Source organism: Zonotrichia leucophrys, unplaced genomic scaffold (assembly GCF_028769735.1).
Source record: "Zonotrichia leucophrys gambelii isolate GWCS_2022_RI unplaced genomic scaffold, RI_Zleu_2.0 Scaffold_229_81052, whole genome shotgun sequence".
Lineage (NCBI taxonomy): Eukaryota > Metazoa > Chordata > Aves > Passeriformes > Passerellidae > Zonotrichia > Zonotrichia leucophrys.
The window spans coordinates 28,655-45,140 of NW_026992434.1; the positions used below are offsets into that span (position 1 = coordinate 28,655).

Sequence of the window (16,486 nt, forward strand, 5' to 3'; positions counted from 1 at the left end):
CAGCTGCCACAGGACTCAGCCCCAGCCATGGGGGAAGGTGCTTGGCCAAGGCCAAAGGAGGCTCTCTGGCTGCCCTGCTCCCCTCTGCCTGAGGTGCTGAGAGCTCTGCAGCCCCTGCTGCCATCCCATCTGCCCAGGGCAGCAAAAGAGCCCCAGCCTTGGGGTCCTCAAGAGCTGCTCCTGCTCCAGGCCCAGGGCCCATGCCCAGAGCTGGGGCAGCCACAAAGCTGTGCCCATTTCTGTTCATTGCTGCTCTGATGGGGATGGATCCTCAGCCACTTGGAGACTGCAGATGAATTTTAATCCTCCAGAGGCCTCTTCTTTCTTGTGCTTTTCAGTTCAGGAATTAAGTGAGAAAAGCTCATAAAAATCTGCTCAAAAGACACAAAAAAGTAAAGCACTTGGGAATAAATTTTCAATTTTTCTGTGGTTAATTAGACAGATTTTAGAAGTCTATTCAGAGTGAATATGCTATATTGAAAACAATCCAGGCACAATTGTTTTGTCCTGTTTTCTTTACCTGTTTATAGATTGATATCAGCAATATCCAATTGATATTGACCCCGAGCACCTCCTCATGCAGTTTGAACAGACATGATAACCAAGACCCTTCATGGCTGACAATCAATCACACTTTGTCCCCACCCTCTCTCCACCATTTCCCTCATCCAACCCCTGGCACTCAGAGCCTCTGAGGAATGGAGTCACATCCAGGGGTGTCCCCAGGGTTCAGGATTGGGGCCCGGTCAATGAAATCTCTTTACTGCTGATCTGGATGAGGCCATCGAGGGCACCCTCAGTCAGTTCCCAGGTGAGCCCAAGCTGGGTGGCAGTGTGGCTGTGCTGGAGGGCAGGAAGCTCTGCAGAGGGATCTAGACAGGCTGGAGCCATGGGCCCAGGACAGTTGGATGAGGTTCACCAAGGCCAAAGGCCTGGTCCTGCCCTGGCCTCACAAACACCCCAAATCCCTTACCCTGCCCTGCCTCTGATCCCCACAGCCTGTATTGTTTCCTTTATCCCTGCATTGCCAGGGACTTTCTGCGACAAGGGAGCTCTGCTCTGGGCATGGAAGGAGGTGCAAGTGTGGCCACTGGAGTGGGAACCACAACTCATCAGGTTTGTGTCCTTTGGGGGTCAGGAACTGGTGGGACTCAGAGGCACAGAAAGTTTCTCTTCATGGCCAATGGACCAGAGTTTGACAGGACACAATTTAATAACAATCTCGCTCTTCCCTGTGCTATGTGCAATGTCCCAGCACTATCTAATGAGTCCACCACCCAAAAGTGATTTCCATACTAAAATTAATTTTAGACATATGTAGTTCTGTGATAGATATAAACACAATTAAGTTCTTGTATAAGGATGCTCATCCTGGAGTGCAGGCAAAACAGCCTGAACAACTGCTACTTTGCAAATCTATCAGTGGTGGATGGAGAAGGGAGGTCAGCCTGCTCTTGGTGTTGAGGAAATGCTGAAACCAGCTTGACTCATTTCATCTCCTCATGCCCTGGCGGATCTCCCCTCTTTCCCCTTCCACCCATCAGCTTTTGTCTCCCCCCAGCCCCCTGTGAAGAGCCTGGCTCTGTGTTCTCCGTCCCCTCCTCAGTGGCACTGCCAGGCTGGGATGAGGAGACTCTCAGCCTTCCCTGCTCCAGGCTGGACCAGCCCAGCTCCCTCAGCCTCTGCTCACAGCCCAAGGGCTCCAGCCCCACCTTGGAGGCCCTTCCCAGACCCTGCTCCAGCTGCCAGACATCTTTCCTGCCCTGGGGACCCAAACCCGGCCACAGTGACCTGGATAATCCCCGTCCCTGATGTCCTGGTCACACAGCCCTGGCCCCTTGTCCCCTGTCAGGCTCTGGGGTGGATCCTGTGGAACATCCTTTGGTGGAGGCTGTGGCTCCAGGTGGGCTGGGGAGATCCCAGGGGACAGGGACCCTGCTGGGCATGAACAGCATTGGACTTGTTGGGAGAAACTGTGAGGGGGAGCTGGGGCAGAGTGACCAAGCCAGTGACCTGACACAGCCCTGCTGGGATGTCACACAGCCCCTCTGTGATGCCACAGCCTGCTCTGTGATGTCACAGCCCATTCTCCAATGTCACACAGCTGGTCTCTGATGTCCCAGCACACTCTGTGATGTCATAGTCTGCCCTGTGATGTCAGACCTCTGTCCTGCAATGTCACAGCCAGCTATGTGATATAATAGCTCACTCTGTGACCTCATGTTACCAGATGATCAATTGTCTACCCCAGGTGAGCTAACACTTGGAGCTTGTTCTCCAAAACCCCAGGCCTGTGGAAACCACACAATGCCCATTGTGTGAGAAGGGGAACTGCAAGTTCAGCAGCCTCAGTGTCCTGCCAGCTCAGCCAGCCCCACGGGAACGTTGGAGTCCACAACCACCAGGAACCACCACAGAGACCCCAGGACAGAAGAATGCATGCAAAACCGAAGGGGAAATACGTTAATGATTTCAGGGACATGATTATCATATGTATGTTTAGTACAGGAAAATCAATGAATATGTGTGCAAAATACAGAAAAAAAAAAAAAAAAGAAACTTTCCTGTACTCAGCATGCACAGCTTTGGGAGGAGCTATCCCTCGTGCATTCAGCTGAATAAAGAATTGCTGCTTCTTAATGGTACACTGGTGTTAAGAAGTTTTCTGTTTTACAGAATTTTTGGTAACACCCACTGCTGTTCACAAACAGAGAAGGGCTGGTGCCAGATGTGGGGCTCGGAGGCTGCCTGGGGTACAGTGACCATGAAATAATCAAGTGTTTAATGCTCTGTGAAAGAGGGATGGCCAGCAACAAAAATACACTGGAATTAGGAAGGGCAGACTTTGGCATATTTAGGATGCAGATTTAGGGAGTACTGAATCAGGTACTGATGTTTTTAGGGGAAACAGCCCTTAAAAACAAAAGGGTCCAGGAAGGATGGACACATTTCAAGAAAGTAATCTTAAGGGGGAAGGAGCAGCCTCTGCCAGTGTGGCAAAATATGATCTAGTGATCAACTGGCCTGGTTGCTCATGGAGCTTTTGTGGAAACTCAGGGAAAAAAAGAGTGAGCATCCCCTTTAGACAGAAGGTCAGGCAACTTAGGAAGTGTTTAAGGATGTTATTAGGTCATGCAGAAAGAAAAGTTGAGATGTGAAAGCTAAATTAGAGCTTAACCAGGATACTTCCATGAAAAAGAATAGAAAATATTTCTATAAATAAATTATTAGCAAACAATGGGATAAGGAGAACCTCTGCTCTTTATTGGATGCAGTGGAGAATATAGTAACTAAAGATGAGGAAAAGGCTGAGCTACTTAACACCTTGCTTATCTCAATTTTCAATATTAGGACAGGCTGTCCTCAGGACAAGTGTTCTCCTGAGCTGGTAGATGGGCACAGGGAGCAGAACAGCCCCCCCTGTAATCTAGGAGGAAGCAGTTGCTGACCTGCTGAGCCACTCAGGTGCTCACAGGTGTATGGGATCAGATGGGATCCATCCCAGGGGGATGAGGGAGCTGTGGATGAGCTCCCCAAGCTGCTCTCCATCATTCACCATCAGTCCTGGCTCACCAGGGAGGTCCCAGAGGACTGGAGGTGCCAATGTGAGCCCATCCCCAAGCAGGGCTGGAAGGAGGAGCTGGGGAACTCCAGGCCTGTCAGCCTGACCTGGGTGCCAGGCAAGGTTATGGAACAGATAACCTTGAGTGCCATCACAGGGCACCAACAGGATGGCTGAGGGATCAGAGCCAGCCAGCGTGGATTTCAATATCTGCACTGATGATCTGCATGAGGGGACTGAGTCCAGCATCAGCAAATTTGCAGATGACACCAAGATAGGTGTGAGTGTGGATCTGCTGGAGGGCAGGAGGGCTCTGCAGAGGGCCCTGGACAAGCTGGATCCAGGGCCCAAATCCAACAAGGTGAGGTTGAACAAGTCCAAGTGCCAGGTCCTGCACTTTGGCGACAACAGCCCCTGCAGCACTACAGGCTGGGGACAGAGGGGCTGGACAGCAGCCAGGCAGAAAGGGACCTGCAGGGTGCAACGAGGTGTATTTGGCCTTCAAGGGCAGAGAAGGTCAGAGTCCGGCTAGCTGAGGTTAAGGCCGACACCCAGCTGCATAGTCTGCCAGCACCCCTTGGCGTCATAAGGCCTCGGGCTGTGCTGGTTGCGGACTGGATCACTGCTAAAGGACGAGAAGGAAGGAGCTGGACACCCGCTGGGGGCGAAATAGGTTTATTGGAAAACCCACGATGCCAGCCAGGGAGGTACCCGCTGACGTACCAGCAAATGACCCAGAACAAAAGGTGTCTCAGGGTCATAAAGGGAAGGGGTGGATCTGGGAGGGGTTTACAGAAGACCAATAGGGGGAGGAGAGGGTATGAGCTTAACACAAATGACATAGTGGAGAGCCCAATAGGTACAAGGTATGGGAGGGGTCCCAGGACCACAGCCAACCACAACCCCCAAAGAGGAGAAGCTTCTGGAATACTAGGGGGAGTGGGAGGGTGATTGACTGGCCCAGGGAGGAGGAAAAGCATACATATAAGGGAAAAAGGGGAGGAGGAATTATATAACCTAAAAGAGTGACAATAGAACTGGCAGGGCTGGGGCGGGAAAACTGAGGAGTGCAGAACCATTTTACACAAAATGGGAGGAAGCAGATACATGAAATGGGGGAGGAATTAAATGAACTTAACGAACACACTTCAACAGCAGGGAGTGATGGACAGCAGGGTGGACATGAGGCAGCAGTGTGCCCAGGTGGGCAAGAAGGCCAATGGCTCCTGGCCTGGATCAGGAATGGTGTGGCCAGCAGGACCAGAGCTGATGTACTCAGGACTGATCTGGCCCACGCTCTGCACTCAGACATTGCTGCTGCAGCTCCAGAATAGGGAACACAAGGGGATCCATGCAAAAAACTTTGCTGGGAGATTCTAGCTCCTTTAAAGACACCAAGAAGACAGCCCCACATCAACACAGTCTGTGGGCATAGGAAAGGTGCAGAGAAACAAAATGAGAAATGGCACAAACAATGGTTTTACTTTGTGGACAATATTAAAAAATTAAAACACATTAAAACAAATTATTTATATTACTTGGCTTGTCCCTGCTGCAGCCCTGGCACTACCACCCCCAGGACTGTGCCCGGCCCCGAGAGCACTCAGGCCCTACAGCAACACCAGGGCCATCACGGCAGTGGGGAAGGGCCACGGCAGCAGCACTGGCAATACCAAGTGCTGCTGCTGCTGGGCACAGCTGCTGGGCCAGCACTGATCTGCCCCAGCTCTGCAGACAGACATTGCTGCTGCAGCTCCAGAGAAGGAACAAAACGGCATCTCTGCAGAAACCTCTCCTGGGACATCCTTTAGTGCCTTTAAAGCTACTGAGAGTGCAGCCCCTCATTGACACAGTCTGTGGCCACAGGGAAGGTGGAGAGAAACAGAATGACACAAACAATGCCTTTTCTGGTGGACAATATGAAAAAAGTAAAACAAAGAAAAACAACCTCCAAAAGGAAACCCACAAGAAATATCAAAGATGACTTTTATTACACATAATTTGCAGAGACTGGCCAGCAGTTTAATGTTCCTGAATGCATCCAGTCATGTGTCTCCACACTGCAGCCTTGAGCTCCTGGTTCCTCAGGCTGTAGATGAGGGGGTTCAGGGCTGGAGGCACCACCGAGTACAGAACTGACAGGGCCAGATCCAGGGATGGGGAGGAGATGGAGGGGGGCTTCAGGTAGGCAAACATGACAGTGCTGACAAACAAGGAGAGCACAGCCAGGTGAGGGAGGCAGGTGGAAAAGGCTTTGTGCCGTCCCTGCTCAGAGGGGATCCTCAGCACAGCCCTGAAGATCTGCACATAGGAGAAAACAATGAACACAAAACAGCCAACTACCAAACAGGCACTAACTGCAGTGGGCCCAAGTTTCCTGAGGTGAGATTTTGAGCAGGAGAGCTTGAGGATCTGTGGGAGTTCACAGAAGAACTGGCCCAGGGCATTGCCATGGCACAGGGGAAGGGAAAATGTATTGGCCGTGTGCACGAGAGCATTGAGAAAGGCACTGGCCCAGGCAGCTGCTGCCATGTGGGCACAAGCTCTGCTGCCCAGGAGGGTCTCATAGTGCAGGGGTTTGCAGATGGACACGTAGCGGTCGTAGCACATGACAGTCAGAAGGGAATACTCTGTTGAGATGAAGAACAGAAAGAAAAAGAGCTCAGCAGCACATCCTTTGTAGGAGATGGTCCTGGTGTCCCAGAGGGAATTGTGCATGGCTTTGGGGACAGTGGTGCAGATGGAGCCCAGGTCGCTGAGGGCCAGGTTGAGCAGGAAGAAGAACATGGGCGTGTGCAGGTGGTGGCCGCAGGCTACGGCGCTGATGATGAGGCCGTTGCCCAGGAGGGCAGCCAGGGAGATGCCCAGCAAGAGGCAGAAGTGCAGGAGCTGCAGCTGCCGCGTGTCTGCCAGTGCCAGCAGGAGGAAGTGCCTGATGGAGCTGCTGTTGGACATTGGCTGTGGCTGGGCATGAGGATCTGTTCATGGAGAAAGGACAGTGACAAGTCAGGAGAGGCTGCTTTGAGCCAAGCCTGGGCTATTCCCTGCAGCCTGTCCCACTGGGACTCACCCAGCCTTGTTCCTGCTCTGGGAAAACCTTCATCCAGGTCTGTGCCTGAGCTCCAGTTGTTCTGGCTGAGTGTGCCAGGAGCAGCCAGGGGTGTGCATAGGGGCTCTCTTGGAGCCATCCCTGCCCCGCTGCTCTGGGTTTGTGGCCATGTGGCAGAGGGATAAGGCTGGATGTTCAGGATTTGTCAGGGGAATCATTCCTAATGGAGATAGGATTGGTAGCATCTGCACTCCCAAGACCAAATGATGGCAGGAGTTGGTTTTAGGAAGTGTTTTCCTATCCACACATCATTCCTGGCTCTCTGAGATCAGAAATCCCCAGCATTTCTGCTGCACTCAGAGTTTGCCACTGAGAGATATGAGAGGCAAAGGATTCCCTGTGGCTCAGGGAAGGTGAGGGGCTGGATGGGCTTGTTCCCAGCTGCCCTGCTTTGCACCTTTGGCTGTAGTCAGAGCACAGTCACACTCCTGGGTCACCCTGGGATAAACCAGACCCTGCTCAGAGCAGAGGGACCCCTGAATTTCTCACCCTCTCTCAAGGTCTCTGGGCAAGGTCTCAGCACCCCCTTGTGCCAAGGACACTCACAGCTCCCTTCGCAAACACAGCAGCATTTCCTCAGCTCTGGCAGCTCTGCCCTTCCCTGTGGGACATTCAGGGAACTCCCAGAGGCTCTGGCACAGATTTGCACCCAGGAGGGCAGCTCAGAGCTTGGAAGGGCACAGCAAGGAGATCCCTGGCTGCGCCCATGATGGGATCTCAGGGAGTGGAGTCAGCTCATTCCCCTTTCCCATGGACTGCTTTGCTCACAGCCCCACAGGTGCCAGGGAAGCTTGGACACCCCATTCCCATGGACAGCCCTGCCTGGCAGGAATGCCAAGGGCAGAGCCACACTCAGCTGCTGCAAATGCCAGAGCCTCCCTGAGAGCAGCAGATAACAGTGACAATATCAGGGCAGGGCATAAACAAGAGAAGATGTTGTGGTGCTGTGCCTGAGAGGGCAGGGCAGAGACAGCCGGGCACTCAGGACAGTGTTCCCATGCCCAGCTGTGCCCGGCACCTCCCACACACCAACAGTGCCCTCATCCTGCCCCCAGCACTGCTCTCTTCAGCCCCCTCTCCTTCCCTGAGCATCTCCCTGGGCCTGGACATTCCCTCCTGAGAGGAGCCTTGTCCCTGCCAGCGCTCACAGAGCCCATCCCAGCCTGTGTGCCCTGGCCAGGGCCCTACAGAAACCTGCCTGTGTGCAGGGCCCTGGCTGGGGCAGGCTCTGTGTGCAGCTGGGCAAGGGCAGCTCAGGAGAGCCCTGCTGGGCCCTGCAGAGGTGATGCTGCTGCTGTCTAGGGCTGAGGAGTGGCTGAGGGCCCTTTGGGAGGCTCCCAGCAGAGAGACTGACCACCCAAAGTTACAATTCTGGACTCTCTGTAAATGTTCAAACACTCCTTGGATGATCCTGTGTGTCCCTTTCGACTCAGAATGTTCTGTGATTCTGGGTTTACAATTACTGTTCTGCTTCTCTCATCCCCCTTTTGTCTATAATCAAGAGAGAAAAAAACCCCTTGCAAAAATGTTAGAACAGTAAAATAAAAAAAGAGACATTTATTGGAAGTGTCCAGGTGTCCCAGTGGGGAAGTAGCACATCCTGGCCCCTGATTTCAACAATTTATTAAGGTTGATTAATTAGGATATTTAACAAGAACATCCAATAGGAGATTCAGTTGCCGCAGTTACACACTCCTGGGTCAACCCATTGGAGTGGGTCCATGGGCTTCTTTGCCTTCACTTTTTGTTCTGATTGTTCACATTCTGGTCAATTAGAAAAATGTTTTTGTAGGTTCTCTTCCTGATAATAAAACTATTGGATAATAAGACTGATAAGACAGTATTTCAGAAATGTATTTAGACAGTGAGCTTATTGTTCTAAAATCCAAGAGAAAGGTTAGGAAATGTACAAGAGTTAATTAAGGATTATAATTACATAAGTACATAATAGTAGTTTAATACTGTTAATTAAGAATGTAGTAGTGTTAAGTAAGGATTGTAGATTTATGACTATATAATGATAATTAACAGAGCTTTGAGTATATAAAAATGCATAAAATGTATAAACCTTTTTGTCATCACCCCAACTTTCCCATGCTTTTCCAATAAGGAAATTGAAAACACTCTCAGGAAAGCTCCTGATCTTTCCAGCAATCCCATGCTTACCTTCTTTGGGAAGGGTCCTCCGGAGCTGTGCCCAGGCTGGTCTGGAGCTGGAAGCAGCCCTGCCCCACCCAGCCCCTCTCAGCAGCAGCCCCTGCCCTGCTCAGGGTGGCTCCTTCCCCCCACAGCTTCTCCCCAGCGCTGGGAGCAGCTCCCCGGGCCGGCTGAGAGCTGTCCCTGGCAGGCAGCAGAGTCCCTGCCCCAGCACAGCGCCCGGGGCTGCAGGACCCTGCTCTGCAGGACAGCCTGGGCTCCCCTGGCTGCAGCCCCGGCTGCTCAGCCCTGCAGCAGAGCCTGGCAACAGGAGCTGCCTTGGGCTGTGCCTGGGCTGGGGCAGCAGGGAAAGCCAGCCCTGCCCTAGGGCCACAGCCCTGCCCTGGAGCAGCTCTGAGAGTCCTCCTGAAAGGTGCTAAAAGCAGTGGGATGTGCCAGCTCCAGAAGATCCCTGTAGGAACTGCAGCTTCTCTTCCCTCAGCCAGGGAATGACTGTTTCAAACCTGGGCTGATTTCTGCTCTGGTGAGCCCTGAGTGAGCTCTGTTCTGTGCTGCCAGCCCAGGCTGAGTTTAACCCCTCTGTGCCTCTGTGCTGTGCCCAGGGTGGCTGCAGGCAGTGCCCCAGCCCTGCTGGGCTGTGCACAGGAGCTGCTCCTGGGCAGAGCTGTCTCTCTGCAGCGCTGCCCTTGCCAGGAGCTGCCTCTGTGCCACGAGCTTCTCTGCAGGTTTTTCAAAGGACTTTGGGTTTGGCTTTTGCCTTGGAGTCTCTGAGTGGTTTGTCCAATCATGGCCTCCAATTATCTGCTGTAATTAGTCCCTGGAGAGGCTTTGTCAGTAACAACACTCAGTGGGGCTCATTAATACTTCAGGGTACTTCAGTTATTTTAAGGTACTTGGTGTTTTCCTTTTGATACAGACTTCATGAGAGGTTTGTGCAATCATGGCCCCAATTATCTGCGTTAATGAGTCCCTTGAGAGCTTTGTACTGACACTCCACTACTGAGTGGAGCTCATTAATGCCTGGAGATACTCAAGGATTTTAAGGTACTTTGTGGATTTAAGAATACTTTCATGTGCCTTTAAGGATTTCCCTTCCCACACTGAGTCTCTGAGAGGTTTTTGTGCCATCCTGGCCTCCAATTCTCTCCTCCAAGGAGTCCATGAGAATCCTGTGTTGGGTATCTTCCTCCTTTCTGTTTTACAACAAAGATGGAACTGAAAGAATTTTAAAAGGCTTTCTAAAAGCACCAAAAAAACCATGGGACAATTAACAATACAACAACAACCACTAAGAGAATTAATAGTCTTGTTTTAGCTAGTCATCATCCAACCCTTTAGTCTCTTGGATTGGAAGAGTTTATTGAACCAGTCTTTGTTTTCCACTTGAAGCTTCTTGAACCCTTCCTTCAGTACCTGAATGCTCTTGTGGATTGACTCGCTGTGGCTGGAGAGGTTCATGCAACACATGCCCTCAGAGTCTACACAGCCTTGCCCATGTGCCCAGAGTAAAAACTCTATCGCTGTTGTGCAAGGTGGCCTGTCTGATGGTCTCTGTGTCTGAGAGCAGGCCACTCAATGTGAGGGAGGTAGCATTGGTTTGCTTACTTAACAGGAACCCAAAATGGTCTAATTGTCCTAAAGCTTTAGCTGCAGCCACTCAAGGTAGTCCAAACCGGGGGTGCTACCATCTGATACCTGGATTAAAGCTTGCAAAGCCATCTCTTTGATATCATCCAATACTTCTCTGGAGATACCTACTACTTGATTATCTAGTGGGCTGTGTTGTCCCTCTCCAGCTAGATGGTTGATTGTCAATTCCGCCCTTGCCTCATTATTAGCATAGTCTGCTATTAATTGATTTAGCAAACACTTCCATCCCCTTCCCACAGGGTGTATTCCGTAGGTGACAACAACATGGTCAAAATATATTTTAAATTATAGGGGGTTACGACATGTGGAGTAAACATGGCCCTCATTAGGCCATTAAAACAAGGTAAGTCCCTCCTATGGTCTTTTTCTGCCCTACATAGATCCTTGATTTCCCCATAAACCAATGGCTGATACCTGGGATTCTGCCCCCTTCTCTCATAACATACGGGGATAACAAGGAGTTTTGAGACTATTTACCACTCTCCTTGCTTAGCTGCTTCTTTCTGGATCATTTCCCAGGGATTTTCTGGGGTTGAGGGGTGATGTGGCTCTGGGGAATCCAAACTCTCTTCTGGGGAGGAAGAATAACTTGGAGCAGAATAATTTGTATTAAAATTAGTGTGACAGTTTGGCTTAGTATCTCTGACCATAGGGGTTATATTGTTGCTGGAGGGTGATGTAAAGGGCACTGCCATTTTTTCAGGTGTTGGGGAGGAAGGGCTTTGATTTAGGATGGCAGACTTCTGGGACGGAGTTTTGGAGGCATGGCCCAGGGTGGAGGTGGAATGATTGAGAGTGGGGGTGTGACCTGCAGTTGTGGGGGTGGAGTCTGGAGGTTCGTTCAGGGCGGAAGAGAAGGTTGTGGTACCAGGAAGTGGAGGAACCAAGATGGAGGGAGGATGGTCAGTCTCACAAGCCACATTCAGGCTCCTTCCCTCTTAACTCTCCAGGTCATAATGCTCCAAGACTGCGTGGCCATTGCCATCTTGGACCATCATGGAAGGTCTGATAAAGGCAGACCTTTATCAAGGTTTGGGGGGAGGTCCCGAGTTAGGAGTGACCAACGGATTGAATTTTCAACACACTACTTGCTGGTGAGGGGTCTCAAGGATGGTGTAGGAACATGGGGAGCATGTGGGCTGCAATGGAGTCTGTTTTGATCAAAAGGTTGTACAGTTTAACTCCCATGGAGTCCCAAAATTCAGTGGTATGGATTTCGACAGCAGAGGTATCTGGAAAATTTTTAATGATCCACCTCATGATTGATATTTTTTCGTTCTTTGAAAATATTTCGTCATGATCAGTGAGAATTAACTTAAAGGATCCATATATGCTCCTTTCTACTGTGGACATCTGGCTGCCCATTTTTCTTTCTCTGTCTTATGGGGAAGAGCCACCGAAACACCCTAAATCAATGTTGTGACATGGGTGTGTATTGTAAAAACACAGCGGCAAAATGGGCAATAAATGTCTTGCATTTCCCCAAACCCACCTACGATCCTATAGAGGTGAAACCTTCATCGTCCCTGCAGATCCTGGGCAAGGTCCCTTGAAGCAACCCTGAATCCTCTTGGCCCGGCACAATGCAAAATCCCAGTGAGCACTGGCCTATCCATCAGCTAACCCCAGCTGATGTGACTGACACAGGGAGCCCTGAATATCATGGTCCCTGTTCAAATGTCACAATGAAGGTGGCTGCAACAAACCTCTCTGGCTCCCTGACTTCAGGGTCAGGGTGGCAAAAATGAAAAGGAGCGAGTTTGATGGAGTTGTTTAAAAGGAACTTTAACAACAGGGTGAAAAACAATAAACATGGAGAAGTTGAGAACACTATGAGGGGCAGGATCCAAAGACCTGAGACGAAAGGGAAGCAACAACATAGACACTTGGCTGTAGAAAACTAGAACAATAACCATTTAGGGGAAACAAGTAACCAATAAGGGAGTAGACACTTGGACAAGTTAGCACAGCAACACTAAAGGCTTATGGGGGAACATGTTAAGCAAATGATTTCTAGGGCTTGAAACTCCTGCCAAATTCTTTTGGGGTAAAATCTGGCTGACTCTAAGTTACAGCTGGGCTAACTGGCCACATTGCTGCTTTGCACTGGCCCCTTGGGGCCATGCAGCCCAACAGAACCACAAAAATGTCCTGGGTTCCACGAGGCTCCACAGTGTCACAATGGTCCCTTGGATCCATGGTACTCTGCAGTGCCACAGTGGACCCTTCATGTCCCAAGGCTCCCAAGTGTCACATTGGTCTCCACAGGAAGGAAGCCACGGAGGCCCCATGTTTCAGGAGCTGATGAACAGCAACCACCAGAGGCCAAGGCAAGCCTGACATGTCTGTCCTGGGAGGTTTGCTTGGAGCAACCCTTGGATATTCAAAATTATGAATGTGGAATCCTAATTTCAGAATTTTTTTGCCTGGAGAAGGATGATTTTTTCCATAAAAGAAAAGCACAGAGCCCTTTCCAGTGTTTGGAAAACAGGTGAGTTCTGCCACTCAGAAGTTAAAGACCAGCCAGATCTGTCCATCCTGGCAGCTTTAGTCTGGCAGCAATACTTGGATACAGAGAAATTTGGAGGTGGAATCCAAATTTTGGCCATGGATACCTGGAAAAGATGGACAGTTCTTTTCCATAAGAAGGAAAGTGCAGATCCCCAGTGTTTCAGGGGCAGATGGGAGCGGCCTTCCACATTCCAAGGTCAGCCAGATCTGTCAGGTGACCCCTGGGAGACCAAGGCAACCATACCTCTTTGGTTTTCCCTTGCTTCCACAGGGCCCTGCAGTGTCACAATGGTTCTCTTGCTTCCATGATGCCCTCAGGTGTCATAATGGCTCCTTGGTTACACAAGTCCTTAAGGATCTTAGCGGTCTCCATGGTTTCACAAGGCCCCACAGTGTCCTAATTGTCTTTGGGTTCCATGAAGCCTCACTTTGTCCAATGGCCCCTTGGTTCCATTGGGGCCCAGTAGTGCAACAATGATTCTCTTGGTTCCACAAATTCCCATGGTGTCACAATGACCCCGTCCCTCTATGAGGCCCTGCAGGGTCACAATGTTCCTTTGGTTCTGTGGGGCCCCACAGTGTCACAATACTCTCCATGATTCCATGGGGCCGTACAATGCCACAATGATTTCCACGGTCCATGGTGCCCTACAGGATCACAATGGCCCTTTGGCTCCACCAGGCCCTGAAATGCAACAATGGCCTCTTGGTTCCACAAAGCCCTGCTGCTTCACACTGGCCCCTTGGGACCATGCGGCCCCACAGTGTCACAGTGGCCCCTGGGATCCATTGTACCCTGAAGGGTCACAATGTTCCCCTTGGTTCCACAAGTTCCTAGAGTGTAACAGGTTCCACAAGGGCCTGCAGTGTCTCCATGGCCCACTGGTTCCACAATCCTCCACAGTGTCACAATGGTCTCCATAAGAAGGAAACAAGTGAGCCCCCCATCTGCAGGGGCAGATGAGAGGCAGTCACCAGAGGCCAAGTCTAGCCAGACTTGACTGTATGGGCAGATTTTTTCTGGGACTAACCCTTAATGGGTTAATGTGTAGTGGGTTAGTGTCCCAAGTTTGTTCATCAAGTTTCGAAAGTATATGAAGAGAAGAAAGCCAAGAATAGAAAACCCACAAAATAAATATAATGGGCTAAGGTGTTGCAAAATGAATGTCATAAGGCTTAAACCACAATATGTCACAAGCTAATATGTTGAAAGGCTGGATATGCAATATGTAACTACATGCAGCTACGCAGCTATATATGGTAAAGGCTAGTGCAGAGTTGTCAAAACCTTGAAGAAGAGGATGGGCGCTCTCCTCCAAATGACCACCAGAAGGCAGAAAAAGACCCCCTAGCAACTATCGGCGCAGATGCAGAGTACACTGGAAGAATTGCATCTCCAGGAAAAAAAAACATATAAAAAGCCCGTGAACTGTCGGGTCGGGTCTGGGTGGTTGGCGGAGCGGTGACTCTCTGGCTACACCCAGCACTCCCGGGTGGGTGCAAGCCCTTGGCTTCATCCAGAGCTGTAATTTGCCTATTATCAGCTTGCTCTGCTAATTCAATAAATTCTCTACTGATTGAACTTAACGAGTGGTGGCTCATTTCCACTACCAGCTTATAACAGAGACTTTCACATAATCTTGTGTAGTTGCCTGCAAGAAATGTATCATTTTAAGAAGTTTTCCCAAATGACATGAATAGAGGCTTGTAGGATATTTTAGGGGAAATCCTCCAAGCCAGGGAATGGGCTCTGGCCAAGCCTGGGCCCTCCTGGTCAGGAAACATTCCATGAAATCCAGGAGTTTATGTGCTAAAAATATCATCAAGTCACTTTGACTCACTCATTTGGGCCTATGAAAGCTGGATCCACTTTTGGAGCAAATTCAGAGACCTCACCTATGGGTGGATGCACCACGTAGGATTTTCCAAGTGCTTGGAAGAGTTCTCCAGGTCCTCGCTTTGAAATGGGGCTCTCCAGCAACTGCGGACTCTGGATGATGGTAAAGTGTTCAGGCAATTGGGGATGTGTCTTTCTCAATCCCTATCCTTTCTCTCCTGTAATAATGATTAGGTGCATTACCTTGCTTCTTTTTGCTTGTTGCTAAAGCCAAGCACATAGTTGTACTGAATGTATAATTTTACTTTTGTGTTGCCTTAACACTCACAGTAAAATAAGACCATTCTTCCCATTGGTTTCTGTGCTCTTTAAATCACCCCTGCCAGCTGGCAGAACAGGTATCAGAACCTGGTGAAAGCCAGGCTCTGCTGCGATCTAGCTGGGCCCATGGAATGCAGAGGGCCACTGTCAGTCCATGGAACCCATGGAAGCAAGGCTCAGATGTCAAAAAGGCGTGCACCATGGATCCCCAGAGACCCTGATGGAGCCAGGGCTGCAGTGTGTCACAGAGGGAGGGACCTCGTGGCAGCAGGAGAGCATTGTCAGGCTGTGGAGCAACGTGGCACCAAGATTCCACTAGGACTTGACAGAACCCCATGGACGTGAAACGGAGCCCAGAGACACTTCCCAGACAAAGCCCAGGGAGGGGAATTTGCCATTGTGACCCTGTGTGGCACCATGGAACCAAGGAGAGCACTGTGACACTGCAGGGCTCTGTGGAACTGAGAACTTGTGTGACAGTGAGGAGCCCAATGGAACCAAGGGCCCATTCTGTCCTTCAGGGCTTCACAGAAACAAGGTGCCGTTGTGATACTGCAGAACCCAGAGACCATTGTGACACTGAGGGGCTTCATGGAACCAATGAGACCATTCTGACACTCCGAGTCCCCATGGAGCCAAGGGGCCATTGTGACACCACAGGGCCTCACAGAACCAAGGCAACCACCGTGACACTGCACAGCCTCATAGAAGCAAGGGGCCATTGTGTCACTGTGGGTCCTGTCAGGGTCCGTCCTAGTGGACAGATGACCTGATGGTTCGTAGGAATGATCTCAGAGTGCAAAACACCAACATGGTAAAAGGGGGTTTGCAGTGATAATCAAAACAAATGCAGTTTTATTGAAATAGCTACAGCAAAAATGCGATAGAGGGTGTAGTAAACCCCTCAGGTTTAGCCAGGGCCCCTTGGAGAATAGAATGCTGACACAGCAGCAAAGAAGTTTCCTGTCTCCAGGGACATCCGCCTTGTACCTTATCCCTATAGCCATGTAAGGCAATATTGTGTTAAACCCTACCATTGGTCACTTATGGTCACTCTAACACCTTTGCCATTGGTCAGGATTGGATCCAGGCCAAGGGTATAAAAGTAGCATACTGTACCCCTACTAACTTGGAAGAAGAAGAGCTGAGACCCTTCACGGACCCCTACAATAAAGCCATACTCGTGGAACAGCCAGCGTCTTCTGCTTCTCCTCTCTCTACCGTCTGCTGGAGCCTTAGGCCAAGGGAAAAGCTACCTAGCAAGCAAAGCTGAAATCACAAGAGCTGCCTAATCACTATAAGAGCTGAATATCTCCCTGCTTGCTAGGGGCTAACCCGC

General features: G+C 50.4%; 1 protein-coding gene across 1 annotated transcript; it reads right to left on the reverse strand.

The window, feature by feature from the left end:
• Positions 1-3,015: 3,015 nt before the first annotated feature.
• LOC135461235 (olfactory receptor 14J1-like) lies at positions 3,016-6,517 on the reverse strand. The gene is made up of 3 exons (XM_064738240.1): positions 5,602-6,517; positions 3,254-3,308; positions 3,016-3,040 (listed from the first exon to the last, which is right to left on the reverse strand). Exons 1-3 carry the CDS (start codon positions 6,515-6,517, stop codon positions 3,016-3,018), a joined length of 996 nt encoding a protein of 331 aa, XP_064594310.1.
• Between the last annotated feature and the right edge of the window lie 9,969 nt (positions 6,518-16,486).